The following is a 19,425-nucleotide window of genomic DNA, read 5'->3' as shown; positions in this document are numbered from 1 at the left end:
AGATGGGTAAGACAGAAAGCCAAGGTGAAGAATATCCTCTAGACCAGTGCTTCTCCAAGCTGGTCCGCCGCTTGTTCAGGGAAAGCCCCTGGCAGTCCGCGCCGGTTTGTTTACCTGCTGCGTCCGCAGGTTCGGCCGATCACGGCTCCTACTGGCTGCGGTCCGCCGCTCCAGGCCAATGGGGGCTGCGGGAAGGGCAGCCAGCACATCCCTCAGCCCGCACCGCTTCCCGCTATTGGCCAAACCTGCGGACGCAGCAGGTAAACAAACCGGCCCGCCAGGGGCTTTCCCTGAACAAGTGGCGTCCCGACTTTGAGAAGCACTGCTCTAGACTGTTAAGAACAACAAGGGATCAGCTGTGTCAAAAGAAGAACAGATGGGAAATGGTCTACACTTCATGGAACGAGAACCATAGGTGAAATCTTGGTCCTACTGATGAATTCAATGGGGCAAGAATTTCACACCATATTTCACACCTGATTCTTCCTGTATCTAACTTCCAAGAGGGAGAGATGAGATGATGGCTTTGCACACTGAGCTCGTGCCCAGGACAGGGATACTTGATGGCACTGTAATAACTACATCCTGAAGTAGAGATTGTGAGGCTGTAACAAGGACTTGTTACATCCAAATGGAATATTGGAAGTAGCGGTTCAATATACAGAACTATCTGCTTAAATCTGTGAAGAGAAAACAACAGGTCTGACTTAATGTTGATTTTCTTCTCCTTTTCATAACCAAACCCCTCCGTGGTTACCTGATTTTGATGTTATACAGTACTGTTTACACTTGTGTTCTAATTACTAAAACTGGGTATTTGTGTATGGCTTTGTTTAATGACCTTTGCATTTAACTGGCCTCAGAACGGTTTTGAAGAAGATGAATGGAAATACTTTCACTTCTGTTTGTACTAATTTTTCAGTTGTTTTAGATGCAGATTTAACAGCAGAGTAGTGTATTGATTTAGACAGAGAAATCTATTTCTACACCAAATGGGCCAGAGACTTCATTCATGTAAAAGTAAATCTCTGTCACAAGAGAAAACAGACTCTACAGAAAGGTCACAAGCCTGTGGAAGACACAGATTTTCTCTATCAGCAGATTGATACTTCCTTCCACATATGGCAGATCCTTTTTCAAAAGATACCTACAATATTGTCAGATCACAGATGCTTACTCTGTGTGAACTCTCAGCTCATGAGAGTCATTTCTAAACCTTGCTCTTGCACAAACAGAAATTGAGTTAAAGTGAGAAAACTCGTTGATACTACAATCTTTCTTCACTCTCACTGGAAACCTTTGTGTCATGCATTTCTAGCAATATCAACAATACCTAGCCATATCCAGGCAACTGTGGATTGAGGGAATAGAATATTCTTCAATATCTTAAAAACATGTAATTCCCCCACCCCCAACCCAACTGATTTCCACTTGATTACACATAATTCTGTCTTCTGTAGCCTTTCTGTGTATTTTGTCCATCAATAAGTGGGTTTCAAGACATCTGTCACAAAGCAACTTTCAAAGTAAAATGTATTAATCATTCGGATTTCAACATCCTCCACTCATATCATAAATATCTTCATCCATTATTACATGTAATGCTTTTTTTATTCTGAAATTCTCTTCCTTTTATTTCTGCCTCACATAAATATATTCTTTTCATGTATTGCCCACTGTTTTTATTTCCTCACACAGTATCATTCTCTTCATTCCTTTCTCAGTCTGAGGCTTCGCTTCTTGCTCTTTCGCTACCACTCCAGCCTGCTGTTCTAGTTATTCATGTAGCTGTTTCCCTTCTCCTGTTGAATCACCCTTTTCAGTCTAAATTTGGACTGCTTGGTGTCTCTTTTCCACCTGAAATAGATCCCAGTCCTGTTCACTCAGGCTCCAACCAAAGTCCCCAATCTCAATCCAACTGAGATCCCTAATGTTCACTTTTGTGTCCATGCTATTAACTACTCCAAGGTGAGGAACAGGAGAATGGTAATTGTATCTAGTCATGTAACTTCTAGGACCACATTTTCAGAGGTGAAAGTAAGCCAGTACGGTCCTGTATGGCGTACCAGCAAGAGCTGGTATGCCGTGCCAGACTAGACCAGCTTATCTGGTGGTGATTTAAAGGGCTCAGGGCTCCAGCTGCTGTGGGGAGCCCCAGGCCCTTTAAATCACCACCGAAGCTCTGGTAGCTGGGCTAGGGTGGAGATTTAAAGGGCCCAGCGCTCCTGCCCCTGCAGGGAGCCCCAGGCCCTTTGAAGCGCCGCCCGAGCCCCACTGCCAGAGCTCCGGTAGCGCTTTAAAGGGCCTGGGGCTCCCCACAGCGGCCGGAGCCTCTGGCCCTTTAAATCGCTGCCAGGGCCCCAGGGCTCCTGCAGCTGGGCTCGGGCAGGGATTTAAAGGGCCAAGGGCTCCCCGCAGTGGCTGGAGCCCCGGGCCCTTTAAGTCACCAATGGAGCCCTGACACCACTACCCCTTCTGCCCCAGGGTAGTGACAGCAGGGCTCCCGCGATGATTTAAAGGGCCCGGAGCTCCGCGGCGGCTGGAGCCCTGGGCCTTTTAATTCACCCCTGAGCCCCGGGGTTCCCAGCCACCTCTGCAGCTGGGAGCTCTGGGGTGATTTAAAGGCCCTGGGGCTCCCAGCCACAACCGGAGCCCCAGGGCCTTTAAATCTTGAAAGGTCGCACCTCTTCTGGTTGAGGTCATGCCCACACTCAGGACTCCGGCGTACCGGGAAGTCCTTTAAGTTACTTTCACCCCGGCACATTTTTCAAGCAAGTAGGCCGAAGTCTACTCACAAAATGAGAATGCATATTTGTGCACCACATTGACCAATAACAACATTTTGAGATACGTTTTCTGATATATGCACCTGAGTTGCACCTGCCAAAAAACATGTAGATACAATGTGTGAATGATTAGATGCTTAGAATGTGAATGTGAGTTGTAGTTCGGGTGCCACATGCTCCCATTCTGCTCTGTGTGCCAGGCTCCCTGGTAGGACTCTATCTCCTAAGATGTACTACCTTCCCTCGCCAAAAAAAGGGAGCATGCGGTGCATCATGGGAGATGTAGTCCAACCAGGGAGCCCAGCCCATATAGGAGACTTGGGAGCATGAGGCACTGCAGCAGTATTTCAGTTGGTAGCTGAAAATATATATATATATATATATATATATATATATATATATATTTGCCTAAAAGTAGAAATTTTCTGCTGCAGGAGGAAAAAAACATTTTCCAATCAGTTCTATCCAGGATACCTGAAGCTGACAGATGGTGACATAGGTTGCTGTTGCTAGGTTCTCAGTTAGCTTGCTTAGCAAAGGGAGGTTAGACACTAGATGGTCTTTTTTTATTTTGTTCACAGGTACAATAGGTTCCCCACCTAGACACTTTGAAGTTTTAGGGAGAATGTATATGAAAGCAGATGACAGGCAGCAGTGCTGTTTTGTTGCTGTTTGATTGGAAGAGGAAGTTTTGGTTTTAGAACTTTTTCTGGTCTAGCAAAGAGATTGATTTTTGGCAAAGAGCTGCTGTGTTAGCAGAGTATACAAGCATGGGTACTTTTACTTAGACATAAGTTCTATTGATTTGCTCTTTAGTCACTGAATGATCCACACTACCCCTGACGTCACACTAAAGAAAAAACAAGAGAGAAAAAGGAAGCAATTTCACATCATAGAGTATTTGCAGCGACCAGCTAGGCTGTTTGCATGACAGTATCTTTAAATAGAATCATGCACTGAAGTCCATAGAGTGACACCAGGGATCAGTGTGGCCCAAAATATTTCTTCATGAATGGATATACAAGCCATTTAGTATACTGATTTAGCAGTGCAGCTAGCAGCCTACAGTTTAGTTTTTCCACAACCCCCAAAAGACAATATTGTTAGGTTTAGATTAATATCTGTACTGTACAGTGCTTTTAGGTTTTCCAATCTAGCACTACATTAAATTATCATTAGTTTCGATTAACACATTTTGAGATTTATAAGTAGAAAGAAAAAAAAAAGCATTTTCTTTCTCCAAAAAGTCAAAATTGAGCCCCCACTGGGAAAGAAAAAAGGAAAAGGAATAGAGACTGGGCTCACTGGCTTTCTGATTTAATGTCCTGTGTTTTCCATTATTTACAATTCATAATGGATATCCTGTCTTGACTGTTTGGGTGTCTTTGTAGAACCTTTACTGCTAGGCTTCCACCTATGGAAATGTGGACTCAGATAGGAATTTTAAATGACAATGGATATGAATTTTATGGGTTTGGGCTCAGGCTCTAGCCACAAAGTCAATGGCAAAATTCACATTGTTTTAAATGGGTATGGGATTAAGCCTCTAGCAGATGTTACGCCGCATCACTAACATTGACACAATTTAGAATAATCTGCCTTAACTACCTAGGGCCAGCCACAGGTTTTGCTGTACCCTATGGGAATTACCCTGGGCATCCTAACCCTAACCATCTTCCTCTCCACTTGCGATTTGGTCTGCTGTGTATCTACAGATGACCCCCATCCCTTTCAGCCTGCTGTAGATGTAAAAACAGCAGGCTGGAAGGGATGTTCCCAGCTCCCCATCCTGTATTTGTCTCTCCCAGCACAAAAGCAATGCACTTCGAAATACTGAATACATTTCCCTTATATCCAGTTCTCTAGTTCCTTTATTTCATGCAGTTAATATCCTGCATTTACAGACAGAGGAGAACAAATGCAGATGTTTGTCTTATTTAATGTGCTATTTTTTTTGTTCTCTCAGCAAGACTGCTTTAACTTAATTGGACAGTTAATTAATCACTTGTTCAGCTTCTCTAGACCCTGTTCAAACTACAGCAAACATATTCAACATGTATATTACCTCTAATATGCCCATCATATTTAAGACAAATTTATTCATTTTGATTCTTTATAAACATCCCATTTACAGCAATTTTGTCTTTTCAATAAATATTAACCCCAAGCAAAAATGGTATTTTCAGACTGGAAAGAAAAAAAAATCCATGTGGGAATATTTGCAAAGTTGCAAAACATATCTGAGTTGGAAAGCAACACAGCAGAGGACAGGAAAACAGGGATGCTCTGTAATGCTCCAGCACAGATCTGAACTGTGGAGCAGAGCCTGGGCAAGTGGGAAAGAAGGGAAAATCTGGTAATGCGTCAACATAGGTCTGACCGTGAGGATTAATCCATTCATTGACTATTGAAGTAAATGGGAATTTTTTTATAGACTTCACTGGACTTTTTATAGACTTCAGGCCAATGAAGCAGAACAGAGTGGGAGAAGAGGTCAGCGTAGAAATTCATAGGATTAGCTCTGAAACAGGGTTGTGGTAAAGTGAGCTCTACAGCAGACAGCAGCTCAGATCCTCAGTTAAACAGCTCTTTCTTCAAATTTATTTGCTTCCATTTATTTCATTTCATTTCTAATTAGGGGGAAGTGCGCCCACTCTACTTTTGTGATCTCTGCTTACTTTTAGCACTGGAATAATGTGGGTCATAAGCATGTAGAACTTGGAGAGAATTCCCCGCTACTCTTTCAAAGCTAATAGAAGCCATAGTGATTTCCTGCCGGTTGTTTTGGCTTGCATGTGGCAAAACCCTTGATGCTGTAGCTAAGGGGTTATTTTTACTCAACTCTTCTGTTTTGTCTTCCAGGGTTCGGCATGACCACCCCAGCCACCGTTGGAGGAAAAATTTTTCTGATATTTTATGGCCTTATAGGATGTGCAGGGACCATTTTATTCTTTAACCTGTTCCTGGAGCGCTTGATCACGGTCATAGCCTACATCATGAAATCCTGCCATGAGAGACAGCTGAGGAGAAAAGGGGTCCTCCCTCATGACAGCCGGCGAGGCTCAGGGAACTCTGAGGTGGACAGCTTGGCAGGGTGGAAGCCATCCGTGTACTATGTCATGCTCATTTTATGTGTAGCATCACTCATCATTTCCTGTTGTGCCTCTGCAATGTACACACCGATTGAAGGGTGGAGTTACTTTGACTCACTTTACTTTTGCTTCGTGGCCTTCAGCACTATTGGTTTTGGTGACCTGGTCAGTAGCCAAAATGCCCAGTATGAAAGCCAAGGCCTTTACCGATTTGGCAACTTTGTCTTCATACTCATGGGGGTTTGCTGTATCTATTCCTTATTTAATGTGATCTCGATTGTTATCAAACAGTCCATAAACTGGATATTAAAGAAGCTGGATTGCAGGTGCTGCCCCAGATGCCAAAGAAAATTCTTTAGGTCACGGAGGAATGTTGTGATGCCAGGGAATGTGCGGAGCCGGCGGAACATCTCCATTGAGACTGATGGCATCAATGAGAGCGACACAGATGGACGCCGGCTGTCTGGCGAGATGATCTCCATGAAAGATTTCTTAGCCTCCAACAAAGTGTCACTGGCCATCATGCAGAAACAGCTGTCAGAAACTGCCAATGGCTACCCAAGGCAGTTGAACTCTAGTTCTAAACATAATGGATTCTCTGGCGGGGTAGGAGCCCTAGCAATTATGAATAACAGGCTGGCAGAGACAAGCGTGGATAGGTAAAAAAAATCAGAATGATGGGAAATGCATCAACAAGTACAGAAGTAACTAGGGAATGAATGTCATCAGAGAAGCAGAGCTAAATGAGCAGAACACCTTTTGTTAGAAGGTCTCTCACTTTTGGGAGAGGGGCTGTCAGTTAATATCTGTTGTTCTTTGCACTACTCAGATCTCTATCTTCCTTTCTTCCCTTCCATTTGCTCCCTAAACAGGTCACTGAAGGATAAATTTCAAACTAAATATAATGTAACCCCAACACCAATTTTTTATGGCCTGTTGTTCCTGTATTTATGTTAAGTTCAGTTTCAGGAATAAGGAATTGATGGCCTTGGGAAAAATCACCTTTCACAACACTGGACTGAAATTCTGTATTGAACTGATATTTAGTTCAAAGTTGGTATTGGGGTTTTTGTTTGTTTGTTTTTTGTACCATTCTTTTTAGACCTGGTTTCTGAATGTAGCCTATCTGAAACCAAAAGAGGAACCATTATAAGCCTTTCTCTGCACCATCTATACTCTTTCACTCCTGATTTAAGTGAGTGAAAATCAAATAATTTCTCTCTAAATCTAACTTCTCAAAACAGATTCCAGATTCTCAAAACAGCTATTTCGGTAAAGCCAAATCCTGCTGTCAGATACAGTGGTATAAATCTGGAGTAATTTCATCAGAGTCAGTAGAATTACTCTGCTGTTACACTGGTGTAACTAAGAGCAGAAGTTGATCCTGAGAATGTAATTTAGTCTTCCCCTTAGAAGAACATTGTCAAAAATGGTAGAGTCAAAATTAGACCTACTTTTGCTTTCTTTTGTGCATTTGCAAAGTACATTTAATACTTGCTAAGTTAACTTTTCCTCTCAAAATTGAATCAATGAAATTTTCTTTAGAAAAAATATTAAATATGGATAGACATATCTCATGAGCAACCCTACAGTAACAAACAGAGACTGTTTCTAATACTGTGTGTACAGTGCCCCCGCCTGATTGCAGTCAATGAGCACTGACATAACATGAACATTTAATAAGAATGTTTACACAATGAACAGGTTTCATTGCAGAAACAGATTGCAACTGCAACATTTCAAGGCATTATTACAAGTAACCATTAGCACAAGAAATGTAAGAAATGATGAAAAACACTTTTGACAGTGTCCTTTTTTAACATTTGTGTAAGTATCATACTCTTCCTGTTTTCTGGTCTTTGGTGATGATAATGATAGGGTTTTGATTAAGAAAATGGAAAATTTATAACTCACCATTTTGCTAAATGAAAGGATCTGAGTGCTCATTATGAACTGGCTGAAGACCTAAATAAGAACTGTATTAATGGTCAGAAAAACATGGAAACAGGAAATTAGATAAGTTATGGATATAGGGTGGCATTTTGCATTAGGTAACAGTAGAAATAAGGGATTAAATTTAAAGGATATTGCTAAGTAAAAATTCTAAGCCAAATTCTGTTTCCTTTACATCCATGCTATTAAAGTCAGTGAGGGTATGTGGAAGTAAATGAGCAGAATTTGGTGACATAGGGCCTGTTCTAGTGTCTATTGAAGTCAAGGGAATTGGATATAGGCTCATAGAGTTAAACAAAGTCTTACTTGCGGTACCCATAATACCATTTAGATTATTACAATTTAAAGACATTTTAAATATCTAATACACTTTTCACCATTTATGCAATTTCTTTTTTTCATTTCATTTATGTGGAACAATGTAGGTGGACTGGTCTGCTTCATTTCTGTTAGGAATCCCTTTCATATTCTGGTTCTTCTCCCTCGCCAATTGCTCTTGTGTCTGGATTCATAACACTGCTGGGGAATACTTACATACTTTAAATACAAACTGAATTTAAAAATATTATGATGACATCTCATATAGGGTTTTGTAATTCAACACTTTAAAAACAAAACCAACATATTGGTCCTACGCTATTGCACATCAGCACTGTCTATTTAACAATTACATTGTAAAGAATAGTAAGCTGTTTGTAGGATTCCACAGCTAAAGAATCCAAATCCAAGGCCAAGTCCTGCTCATCTTCCTTACACAAGTAGTAGCTCTGTTTGAAGTTGGTGAGCATGATTCTGATCTCACTCCATTTTTTACAGATGGCATCTCCATTGGTTACAATGGGATTTTAGAAGATAATACCCAGCTCCATTACATTGCCATGCGTTATTTTCTGAATTTCCTCTTCTGATTATTATTGCATGTTAAGATACTTGGATGTAAAGAAAATAGTTCTATGTAGGCTGTCGCTTTCTGGATTCTTTCACTGATGCCTCTGTTCAGTGCCTCTCTTCATGGAATTCACCACCATGGAAGCAATTCTGATGTTGTAAATGATCAGAAATGGTTTAGGGCTAGTTCAGGCCTTCAGGTGCAGCCCTCAGAAGAGGTAAAGTAAGTGTGGCCCTTGAAAGGATGCAGCTTGCTTCTCCCCTTGTGCCTGGCCAGCTATTCTTGCCAGTGAGTGGGGCAGGGAAAGCTCTTGCAACTCCCTATCTTCTCCATCCCCTCCCCACCCACTTGCTCATAGGTCAGACCATCTGGAGATCATGGGTCTTGCTTGACACAAGAGCCAGACCCAAGAGCCAGGTAGGTCTTACTCTGCTGAGCAAGATGGGGAAGAGGGGAGACTTTACTCCACTTATTCTCTTTCTCAACCGAGTAAAAACAAAGGCACAATGTGACTGTAAATATATAAGCAAACAATGTATTATTTATTGAATGCCATTATTCCATTCACTGGTCAGTGTTATGTAAACCTAGAGAAAGGCCAGATCTCTGCCTCAAGGAGCTAACAATCTAAATGAAACACAGACAAGATAGTTTAGACATAATGTGGTATCTAAATTAGAAACGAAATAGCTTCTGTTTATAGACATACACGTCTTAGACAGCAGTGATGGGAAAGGAAACAGAAAAAGAATATGAGAGTTGTATGGTAGAGGAGACTGGTAAAGTATTACAATCTGTAGAGTTGAATGAGAGTATGGCAGTGGTTATTTAGCTCATAGAATATGGTGTATCCAAGTGGCAGATCACTAAACTGGCCATTGGATTGTTTCCAATGTTCCCCAAGTATGTGACAATTGCTGTGTTTCTTTTTTGCTAAGGAATCTTATTCTGTGACACTTAGCTCCAGTTATTCATTCTCAAAAAGGAATCTTTACCACCCTTAAAAAACAATGAGAAAATGTCATGGTCGTGAAAGCAAGGCATGCCCATACTGGGTCAGATAAATGGTCCATCTAGCCCACTATCCTGTCTTCCGACAGTGGCCAATGCCAGGTGCTCCAGAGGGAATAAACAGAACAGGCAATCATCAAGTGATCCATCCTCTGTTGTCCACTCCCAGTTTCTGGCAGTTAGAGGGTAGGGACACTCAGAGCATGATGTAGTATCCCTGACCATCTTGGCTAACAGTCATTGATGGACCTATCCTCCATGAAGCTATGTAATTCTTTTTCGAACCCTGTTATAGTACAAGTTCCACAGGTTGACTGTGCGTTGTGAGAAGAAATACTTCCTTTTGTTTGTTTTAAACCTGCTGCCTATTAATTTCATTGGGTGACCCCTGGTTCTTGTGTTACATGAAGGAGCAAAGAATACTTTTTCTCCACACCATTCATGATTTTATAGACTACTATCATATCCCCCCTTAGTCACCTCTTTGCCAAGCTGAAAAGCTTTTAATATCGTCTCATATGGAAGCTGTTCCATACCCCTGATCATTTTTGTTGTCTTGCTCTGTACCTTTTCCAGTTCTAATCTATCTTTTTTTGAGATGGGGCAACCAGAACTGCATTAAGTATTCAAAGTGTGGGCATGTCAAGTAATTTATGTAGTGGCATTATTATATTTTCTGTTTTATTATCTATCCATTTTCTAATGGTTCCTAACATTTTGTTAGCTTATTTGACTGTCGCTGCACATTGAGTGGATGTTTTCAGAGAACTATCCACAATGACTCCAAGATCTCTTTATTGAGTGGTAACAGCTAATGTAGATTCCATCATTTTGTATGTATAGCTGGGATTATGTTTTCCAATGTGCATTACGTTGCATTTATCAACATTGAATTTCATCTGCAATTTTGCTGCCCAGTCACCCAGTCTTACCAGATCCTTTTGTAACTCTTTGCAGTCTGCTTTGGACTTTACTATCTTGAGTAATTTTGTTTCATCTGCAAATTTTGCCATCTCACTGTTTACCCATTTTTCCAGATCATTTATGAATATGTTGAACAGTGCTGGTCCCAGTACAAATCCCTGGGGGACACCACTATTTACCTCTCTCCAGTGTGAAAACTGAGCATTTATTCCTACTGTTTGTTTCCTGTCTTTTAACCATTAACAATCCATGAGAGAACCTTCCCTCTTATCCCATGACTGCTCACATTGCTTAAGAGCCTTTAGTGAGGGGCCTTGTCAAAGGCTTTTTGAAAATCTAAAAACACTATATCCCCCTTGTGTGCGTGTTTGTTGACCCCCTCAAGGAATTCTAGTAGATTGGTGAGGCATGATTTCCCTTTACAAAAACGATGTTGACTCTTCCCCAAGAAATTATGTTCATCTATGTGTCTGACAATTTTGTTCTTTACTATAATTTCAACCAGTTTTCCTGGTACTGAAGTCTGGCTTACCAGCCTGTAATTTCCAGGTCACTTCTGGAGCCCTTTTTAAAAATTGGTGTCACATTAGCTATCCTCCAGTCATTTGTTACAGAAGCTGTTAGTTGTCCTGCAATTTCACATTTGAGTTCCTTCAGAACTCAGATATTAGGAATGGCAATATACAAAAACCTGTAGGAGAACACTTCAATCTCCCTGGACACACAATAGCAGATTTAAAGGTAGCCATCCTGCAGCAAAAAAACTTCAGGACCAGACTTCAAAGAGAAACTGCTGAGCTTCTGTTCATCTGCAAATTTGACACCATCAGCTCAGGATTAAACAAAGACTGTGACTGGCTAGCCAACTACAAAAGCAGTTTCTCCTCCCTTGGTTTTCACACCTCAACTGCTAGAAGAGGGCCTCATCCTCCCTGATTGAACTAACCTCGTTATCTCTAGCCTGCTTCTTGCTTGCATATATATACCTGCCCCTGGAAATTTCCACTACATGCATCTGACAAAGTGGGTATTCACCCACGAAAGCTCATGCTCCAATACATCTGTTAGTCTTTGCTAAGCACAGGACTCTGCTGCTTTTACAGATCCAGACTAACAAGGCTACCCCTCTGATACTGGTTCAGAACTCTTGGGTGATTACCATCTGATCCTGGTGACTTATTACTGTTTAGTTTACCAATTTGTTCCAAAACCTCCTCTAATGACACTTCAATCTGGGACAGTTCCTCAGATTTGTCACCTAAAAAGAATGGCTCAGGTCTGGGAATCTCCCTCACATTCTCAACCATGAAGACTGATGCAAAGAATTCATTTAGTTTCTCCACAATAGCCTTATCGTTCTTGAGTGTCTGAATCGTCCAGTGGCCCCACTGGTTGTTAGTAGGCTTCCTGCTTCTGATGTTGTTGCTATTACTTTTTGAGTCTTTGGCTAGTTGTTCTTCAAATTCTTTTTTGGCCTTCCTTTTATATTTTTGCACTTCATTTGCCAGAGCTTATGCTCCTTTCTATTTTCCTCATTAGGACTTAACTTCCACTTTTTAAAGGATGCCTTTTTGCCTCTTTTATTTTGTTGTTTAGCCACGGTGGCTCTTTTTTGGTTCTTTTACTATGTTTTTTAATTTGGGGTATACATATATATAGTAGTTTTTTGATCTGATCAAATGCCCATTATGTATTAAGATGGGACTATCACACTCATTTTATCTAGTCACCCCAGTCCAGATTTGAATCCAGATCCCAGAGATGAAGGGCTAGTGCATTTACTGTCTCTGCCAATTTATGCTGTTTCCTAGGCTTTAGAAGTCTTGCTGAACAATGACTTTTGGCATGTCTGATTCTAAGAAGAGAAGGATTGTTAGAGAAAACATCTGTAGACAGATGAAATTCAAGGAATTGAAAAGAAAAAACTCAGTCCCCTTTTCAATGATACTACAATAGTTGTTACATTAATAGCACTGGACAGTGAAACCCTCAGCTACAACAGGGCATATTTATACTTCATCAATGGTACTGGTGAGGGCTTAGAACTGCTTGCAAACATCAGCGTCAATGTGCCAAAGCCCGGAACTTAGCATAGAGGTGCCAAATACCTCTCTTGTGAGCCAAATTGTTTCTAGGCTACCACAGAGTGTTTTGAGGTAAATGCAATTTTAAAATAGCAATGAAGAATTAAAAGGACACTCTCAGGTTAAAAATCAGAGCTGAGATTTTCAAAGCCACATAGGAGATTTGGATGCCTAATTCCTTTTAATTTTAATGGGAGCGGGGCCTCTAAATCGCTTAGATAGCTTTGTATGTCTCAGCCCTTAGGTCAAAATTCTGCTCTCGTTTACACTGGTGCTTCACCATTGCTGCAGTGGATTTGCACTGGGGAGAACAGAATTTGGATCATACATTTTAAAAAATACATGTGCCACTTAAGAGAACCTTACAAAAGTGAGGCTCTGACCCTGCAATTGTCAGGTCTTGAACCCATATGTAGTATGACTGAAGGCAATGGATTACACAGTGAACTGCAGGATCAGAGCCTAAAACTGGAAGAGATTTAACAATTTAATTTCCTTTTCATTATTATTCTGGTAGTTTAGTTTTTTGCAGTTCACTCAGCTTGGGAAGTGAAAACAACACTAGCTAATATCTAACCATTTTCACTCTTTTGGTTCTTGTGCTCTAGCATAGTGCTGCAGTGTTAGGGTTATACACACTGAATGCCAGCCAAAAACTAGTTGTCACTAGAATTAACCAAACAATAGTTCTTTGACATTTTTTGATTGATTTGGGGTTTCCTAAAACTTTGTGGCCTGGATCCTCTGCTGACATAAGTAGGTATCAGTGGAGTTCTATTAGTTTACACCAGCTGAGGCTCTCACCCTGTATTTACAAAGGGTGGGATTTGGATTTTCAAAGGCATCTAACTCCTACTAAATCAATTAGCTGAGTAAATCTCATTGACTTTCAGTGGGAGTTGGACCTCTAATTCTCTTAGGCACTTTCAAAAATTCCAGCCAAAACTTAAATTTTAAGTCTAACTTGACCTGGCAATGCCACTGACTATTTGGACCAACGCTTTCAAGTGTTGCAGTGCTGGAGTCATTTATTTAAAAGCCTTTTGTAGTGAAGGTTTCACCTGGACCAAAATAGCATGAGTTACTGTTTCATTCAGTTAATCTTGCCCTCCTCCAATTTTAATTGCATTTGAGATATCTAGAAATTGAATAGCAAGCAGAAGGTGGGGCCCTGGCCATCAGGAGCAGGATGGTTTTATTTTTCATATTTAATTTGTTGGGAGAAGCAGATTACAGTATGGGGTGAGAGCTTTCAGGCAGGCTGATTACATTCCCTTTGAAAGCTCATTTCAAGGTGGAGGATATTGCATTTTTTGGTCTCACTCACCTTCAGTGCCTGTACAAAGGGAAATACAGTCTGCAAATATCACTGTCTTTGTTGAGATAGCAACATAGTGGTTAAAGGGACCTTAGTTCTCATCTCTTGTCAGCATAATTATAGTCCAGGGAAGTGCTGTGTTCCCCACAGATTCCCAGGCTTCTCCAAGGAGTGAAAATTCATTTGTGCAGTTATATTTGAAGCTATGAAGCATCATTAACCTGAGGCTTTTCATTTGGGCAGCAAATACTGTTAAACTGTATCTGTATACTGTCTGTTTGAGGGATCCACTATGGTGCATTGCCTGCACTGCACAATCGGAATGCACCCCCCCACTCCTTTTTCCAGCTCTTTCTTGGTAGCATTGCCTTTATATTCAATTGCATTCTTTTGCCTCACCTACTTCATGCTTACCGCCTGAAAGATTACATTTCATTTGAAGAGCAAAGGTCCCATTCCTGTAAAGCCATTACTCACATGGGTAGACCCATTGTCTTAAGGGCCTGATCCTGTTCCTAGTGAAGCCGATGGCAAAATCGCTATTTGCTTCAACAGGAAGAGGATCAGGTGTGGGGGAGTAAGAATTTGCAGCATCAAGCCCCAGGATGCTGTAGATCCACGTAATCAGAAGTTTCCCACTGCAGCAAAGCAGAGAGTAATGTCTGTAGGCCCACTTGCAGTATATAGACCAAATAGAAGATAAAAGTCTTGTCATTTCAGACATTTTAAACTAATCAATATAAAGCATATATAGGGAATGGAATAGATAAGCCATTTTTTATTTGGGCTTTCTATCATTCTGTTATAATATTTTTTAAAAGTTCTGTTCAGCTGGAATTATTTGCAATACATTTGCAGGATAAATGTGCTTACAAGGATTTGAATGACATACCAGTGGTACTTGTTTAAAATAAAATCTTTTTGTTTCTTACATGGTCTTCCTAGCTTTTTATAAAGAGAAAGTTTCATAAGAGCAGAATAGACAGCCTCGCCTTTTATATCAGATATGTGCCATTATTTAGATTCACCATGGCTTTCTTAGTAAGTCTGCTTGTATGTCTGAGCAGAGGTAAGAGAAACAGACTCAAGGTGGCCCAGTTTTCAAACTTTATCTTTGAAATGCCTTGATAAAAGTGCATCTCTCTTTCACAGTCTTTTAAGCAATCAGACAACACACAGGGTTTCTGTTTGTAGTCTGCACTGGAGATACTTAACATTTCTCTGTTACACTGAAATGAAAATTATGCACGTGGAGAAAATAAAACAAAAATGACATTCTTAGAAAAATGTTTATATTTTGTGCTGCTAAATTGCTCTCCCTTTTTCTAACATGAAGAATTCAGCAACGGGGTTCTCCTTCTGCTGGCTGATAGGGAAAGGTTTTCTGAATGGTCAATTCCAGTTAAAAATAAAGAACCGGAATACTTAAATTTGCACATTTAGGCCCAAATTCCAGGAATCAGTTCACTGCCTGAGTAGTGGAGCTGTTATTAGTGAGCTTTGAGGAGGGTGGGGCTATTGAGAATAGGGCTCATCTTCTCCCAGTCTATGTAATGAACATGAAACCACTCTGGTCGTCATAGCAGCCCTGTGGCTGCCATCCCCAGGCTCCCTGCACCCACACTGCATGGGGAGGGGGGGCACGGAACATCCAGAAGATCCACCAGTCCCTGCCCACCTCACCACCAAACTGCTTGGTATGCAGCTATGCAGGAAGCTCCCTTAGAGCTGGGAATCCAGTGCTAGGGGGTGCGTGGCACCTATGCATTCTCTCCCCACACTGAAATCCTGGCCATACTGTGACACCACAGAGGAGAGAACAGGATTTTCCCTTTGTCCTTCACATTTGGACACCAGTGCAACTCTAAGATAGAGCTGTCTGTAGAAAATGAGAAGGCTTGTTTTCAGTCTAGTGCTTAGCAGACAGGTGTCCCTGTCCCTCATTAGCATCTTTGTTGGCAGTTTTATTAGAGAAGGCAAGGACTGAAAAGGTCAGTCAGCCTAAATTCCCTCTCTTGCCCCTACAGGTGTTCCCTCCAGAATGGGGTTTAGGCACTTTGGCAGGCAAGCTGCAGAACCCTGCACTGGGTCTGCATGTGTGTACTGAAGTTTTGGGTTCAGACTAGGCTGGGGACTAATTTTGCTCCCACTGAAACCAATGGGAGCTTTCTTGTTGGGCTCTTCCTCCAGCACCTTTCACAAGAACTAAATTCACTTTAAAATAATCCACAGAAGCAAAGAACTCTACTGGCCATTGTGGTTTGCCCTCACTGGCAGCTGTTCAGATGCTAAATAGACCTTGCTCACTCCCTGTTGATGAGCTTCGCCTGAGCATAAATACCCTGAGATCTAAGTCTGGGCTACAAAATAATAGGGCTTAGTTCTGGGAAAAACCCATCTTTTAAATTAAAGCTGGTCCTTTTGTAGCACCTGGGTCTTCTAAACTATTATCATCATGAGAAAAAAGGATTTTGTGGCCAATAATTTGGTACGTTTCAACAACTTTGACAAATTAAGGCTTTTTCCTAGCCTCCTAGTGCTATGGCGAGTAGTTTATTATCCTTGAAAGAATGGAACAAAATGGCTTAGATAATGCAGGTATTGTTAACAGCAGCATAGGCCTGGCTGGTTTTAACAGTGGTCCACTTCGCCCAGTAAAGTATAGTTGTGGTCAAAAGAAGTGATTATATGAAAGGGGTGTCTCTGATGTAGATGGTATAGCTGTTACTGTAGCAGTTTTTCAGCCATTGTCTGTTTGAAATTGAATATTCTTTCCCACTTGTAATGACAGCAACAATATGGCATTCTTACTGTGCTTTTTTTTCCCTTCCCTTGGTAGGTCTGCTGGTATGTAGTGATTTTGTAACTACCCGTAATTGTCTTTGGATCAAGAATTTGTTCCACATTGACACGAAGATATTTGTCCTTCTACCAATATGTCACAGAACTGGTAATCCTTGTAAATGAGGGTGAGGACTGTTGCAATAGTCTAACATTGTTAAATTAGGATCCCTTTAATCTGACAGGGTTTTATTATTATTCCAATCAACTTTTTTGCTATTTGCACTGGAATCTCCATTCCCTTATTTGGCTGTAGCAGGCTTGAGGTGGGGGGTACTTAAACTTACCTATTCAAGAGAACAGCTGAAATAAATCACCATATTTGCAAAAGCTCTGGTTTAATTTTGACACCATGTAAATAAGGCTGTGATGTGACAGATGTCAGTATCCACTGACCAATGGCTATTGCTACAAGAATGAGCTAGATTCTGTTCTAGCTTGTGCATCAACAGACTAGTTAATGACAATAAGTTCCAGTTGTAAAATCTTTATTACTGGTGATTAGAGCTGAGCAAATAATGGAATTTTCAGTTTGAGGGCCGAACCAAATAATCTGGGAGGGAAATCTGGTTTGATTTGAACCAAACCAATTTTCTTTTTCCGTCAAATACAAAAACTTGCAAAAATTTTGTTTCCAGTAGACTGAAATGTTTTGGTCGACTCAAAATGTTTTTTCCCCCAAGTTCTTCTTTTCAATTCAGCTCTTTCAGGTGTTTTTTTTTAAAATCTTTTCATTGTTTGGGGAGTGAGGGGGGCTTGGTTGTTTTGTTTTTTAACTGGCCAAATTTTAAATTGAAATGCTGTTTCAAATCAAAATGTTGAAACAAAATGTTTTGAAATGGTCAAAATGAAACATTTAGACTCTTTAAAAAAATATTTTTAACCAAAACTATTAATCAAATTTTTCAATGTATTTTATGAATAGGGTCCCAAAAATGATTTTTTCATTAAAAAATGATGTATTGAAAAAATTTCTCCTGGCTCACTGGTGCTGATGCATGTGCCAGAAAGGCTCAGCCAGACTTTCAACTCTCTGGAGTGAGTTTGCAGTTTGTGCTTGTAAATCCAGCAAATGTGAACTACATTCACTGAGACCCAAACATGGAACTCCATAATGCCATTTTATAGAGTCATTTTGTTTTTTAAATAACTGCACATTAAATGCTGGAAAGGAGGGTGAACTTAGTGGAAAAGTCAAATAGGAGATTTCTGTATCTGGAAGATACATGGATGTTTCTTCACACCAACGATTTCTGTTCTAAAGATAAAGCCCTAAAAACAAGTCATGTGAGAGCAGAGCAGAATGTCACTCTCCATCAACAATATGTTTATGTTCAATGTTTAATTTAACTTTGCCTGTTGAGTGTAATTTTAAGTGTAATTATCTCTCCCTACTCTTTAACCTGATTGGAAAGGACACTGCAGTAGAGGACTGCTATGTCCCTTTGTGACTAAAAGCTTTTTCAATAAGCTCTTTGCCTGTAAGTGGTCTTGAGGCTTCAGACTGTTGATTTTTTTTTAACTGTGGATCTGTGTGGGGGATGAGAAAAGGTATAAGATGATCCAACAGCTAGAAGCTGAAGCTAGACAAATTCAGACTGAACATAAAAAATACGTTTTTAACAGTGAGAGTAATTAACCATTGGAACAATTTACTGAGAGTCATGGAGGATTTTCCATCACTGACAATTTTTAAATCAAGTTTGGATTTTTTTAAAAAGCTACACCCTAGGCATTATTTTGGGGACGTGCTATGGCCTGTGTTATACAGGACGTCAGACGGCTCATGGGGAAAAGAAATGGGGGTAAAAATGCCCTTTGATTCTCTGCTAAATACACATCCCAAGGAAAGTTCAACCAATACCTGTTAATGGTAAACTGCCTTGATTAGTCACAGCACCTGGGAGAGTTAAATATTTATTAAATGTATTAAATGCATTTTCATGATAGTATTTCAATGTACTGGAGGTGTCTGTCCCTCGGGCTCCGTGAATGTGAATACATTTGTACTGCTACATAGCAGCAGGATGTAAACAGCACCTAGTTTAAGGAGGCCCCAGTCCTAAATGGGGGGTCTACATACTACTATAATACAAATAGTTATTAATAATAGCTAATGCAAGGCAGATTAGGGCCCAGTGAGCCAAGGCTCACTCTTAGTTACACCTGTGGCATCACAGGGTATGTCTACACTACGGGATTATTCCAATTTTACAGAAACCGGTTTTTTAAAACAGATTGTATAAAGTCAAGTGCACGTGGCCACACTAAGCACATTAATTCGGCGGTGTGCGTCCATGTACCGAGGCTAGCGTCGATTTCCGGAGCGTTGCACTGTGGGTAGCTATCCCGTAGCTATCCCATAGTTCCCGCAGTCTCCCCCGCCCATTGGAATTCTGGGTTGAGATCCCAATGCATGATGGGGCAAAAACAGTGTCGCGGGTGATTCTGGGTAAATGTCGTAACTCAATCTTTCCTCCGTGAAAGCAACGGCAGACAATCATTTTGCGCCCTTTTTCACCTGGAT

General features: G+C 40.8%; 1 protein-coding gene across 2 annotated transcripts in view; it reads left to right on the top strand.

Annotated features, from left to right (window-relative positions):
• The window catches only part of KCNK13 (potassium two pore domain channel subfamily K member 13), a 145,481-nt gene extending 126,307 nt beyond the window's left edge, over positions 1-19,174 (top strand). The window contains exons 2-3 of one of the 2 annotated variants that reach the window (XM_039535094.1): positions 5,649-6,537; positions 16,897-19,174. In XM_039535094.1, coding sequence (XP_039391028.1) covers positions 5,649-6,537; positions 16,897-16,912 — 905 coding nt within the window. In that variant the 3' untranslated portion in view covers positions 16,913-19,174. Of the gene's footprint in view, positions 1-5,648; positions 9,885-16,896 lie in introns of those variants that run through there. The other variant, XM_039535095.1, reaches the window with a different exon arrangement.
• The last annotated feature ends 251 nt before the right edge of the window (positions 19,175-19,425 follow it).

The sequence above is a fragment of the Mauremys reevesii genome, linkage group 4, assembly GCF_016161935.1.
Source record: "Mauremys reevesii isolate NIE-2019 linkage group 4, ASM1616193v1, whole genome shotgun sequence".
NCBI lineage: Eukaryota > Metazoa > Chordata > Testudines > Geoemydidae > Mauremys > Mauremys reevesii.
This window is presented reverse-complemented; position numbering and strand designations above follow the sequence as displayed.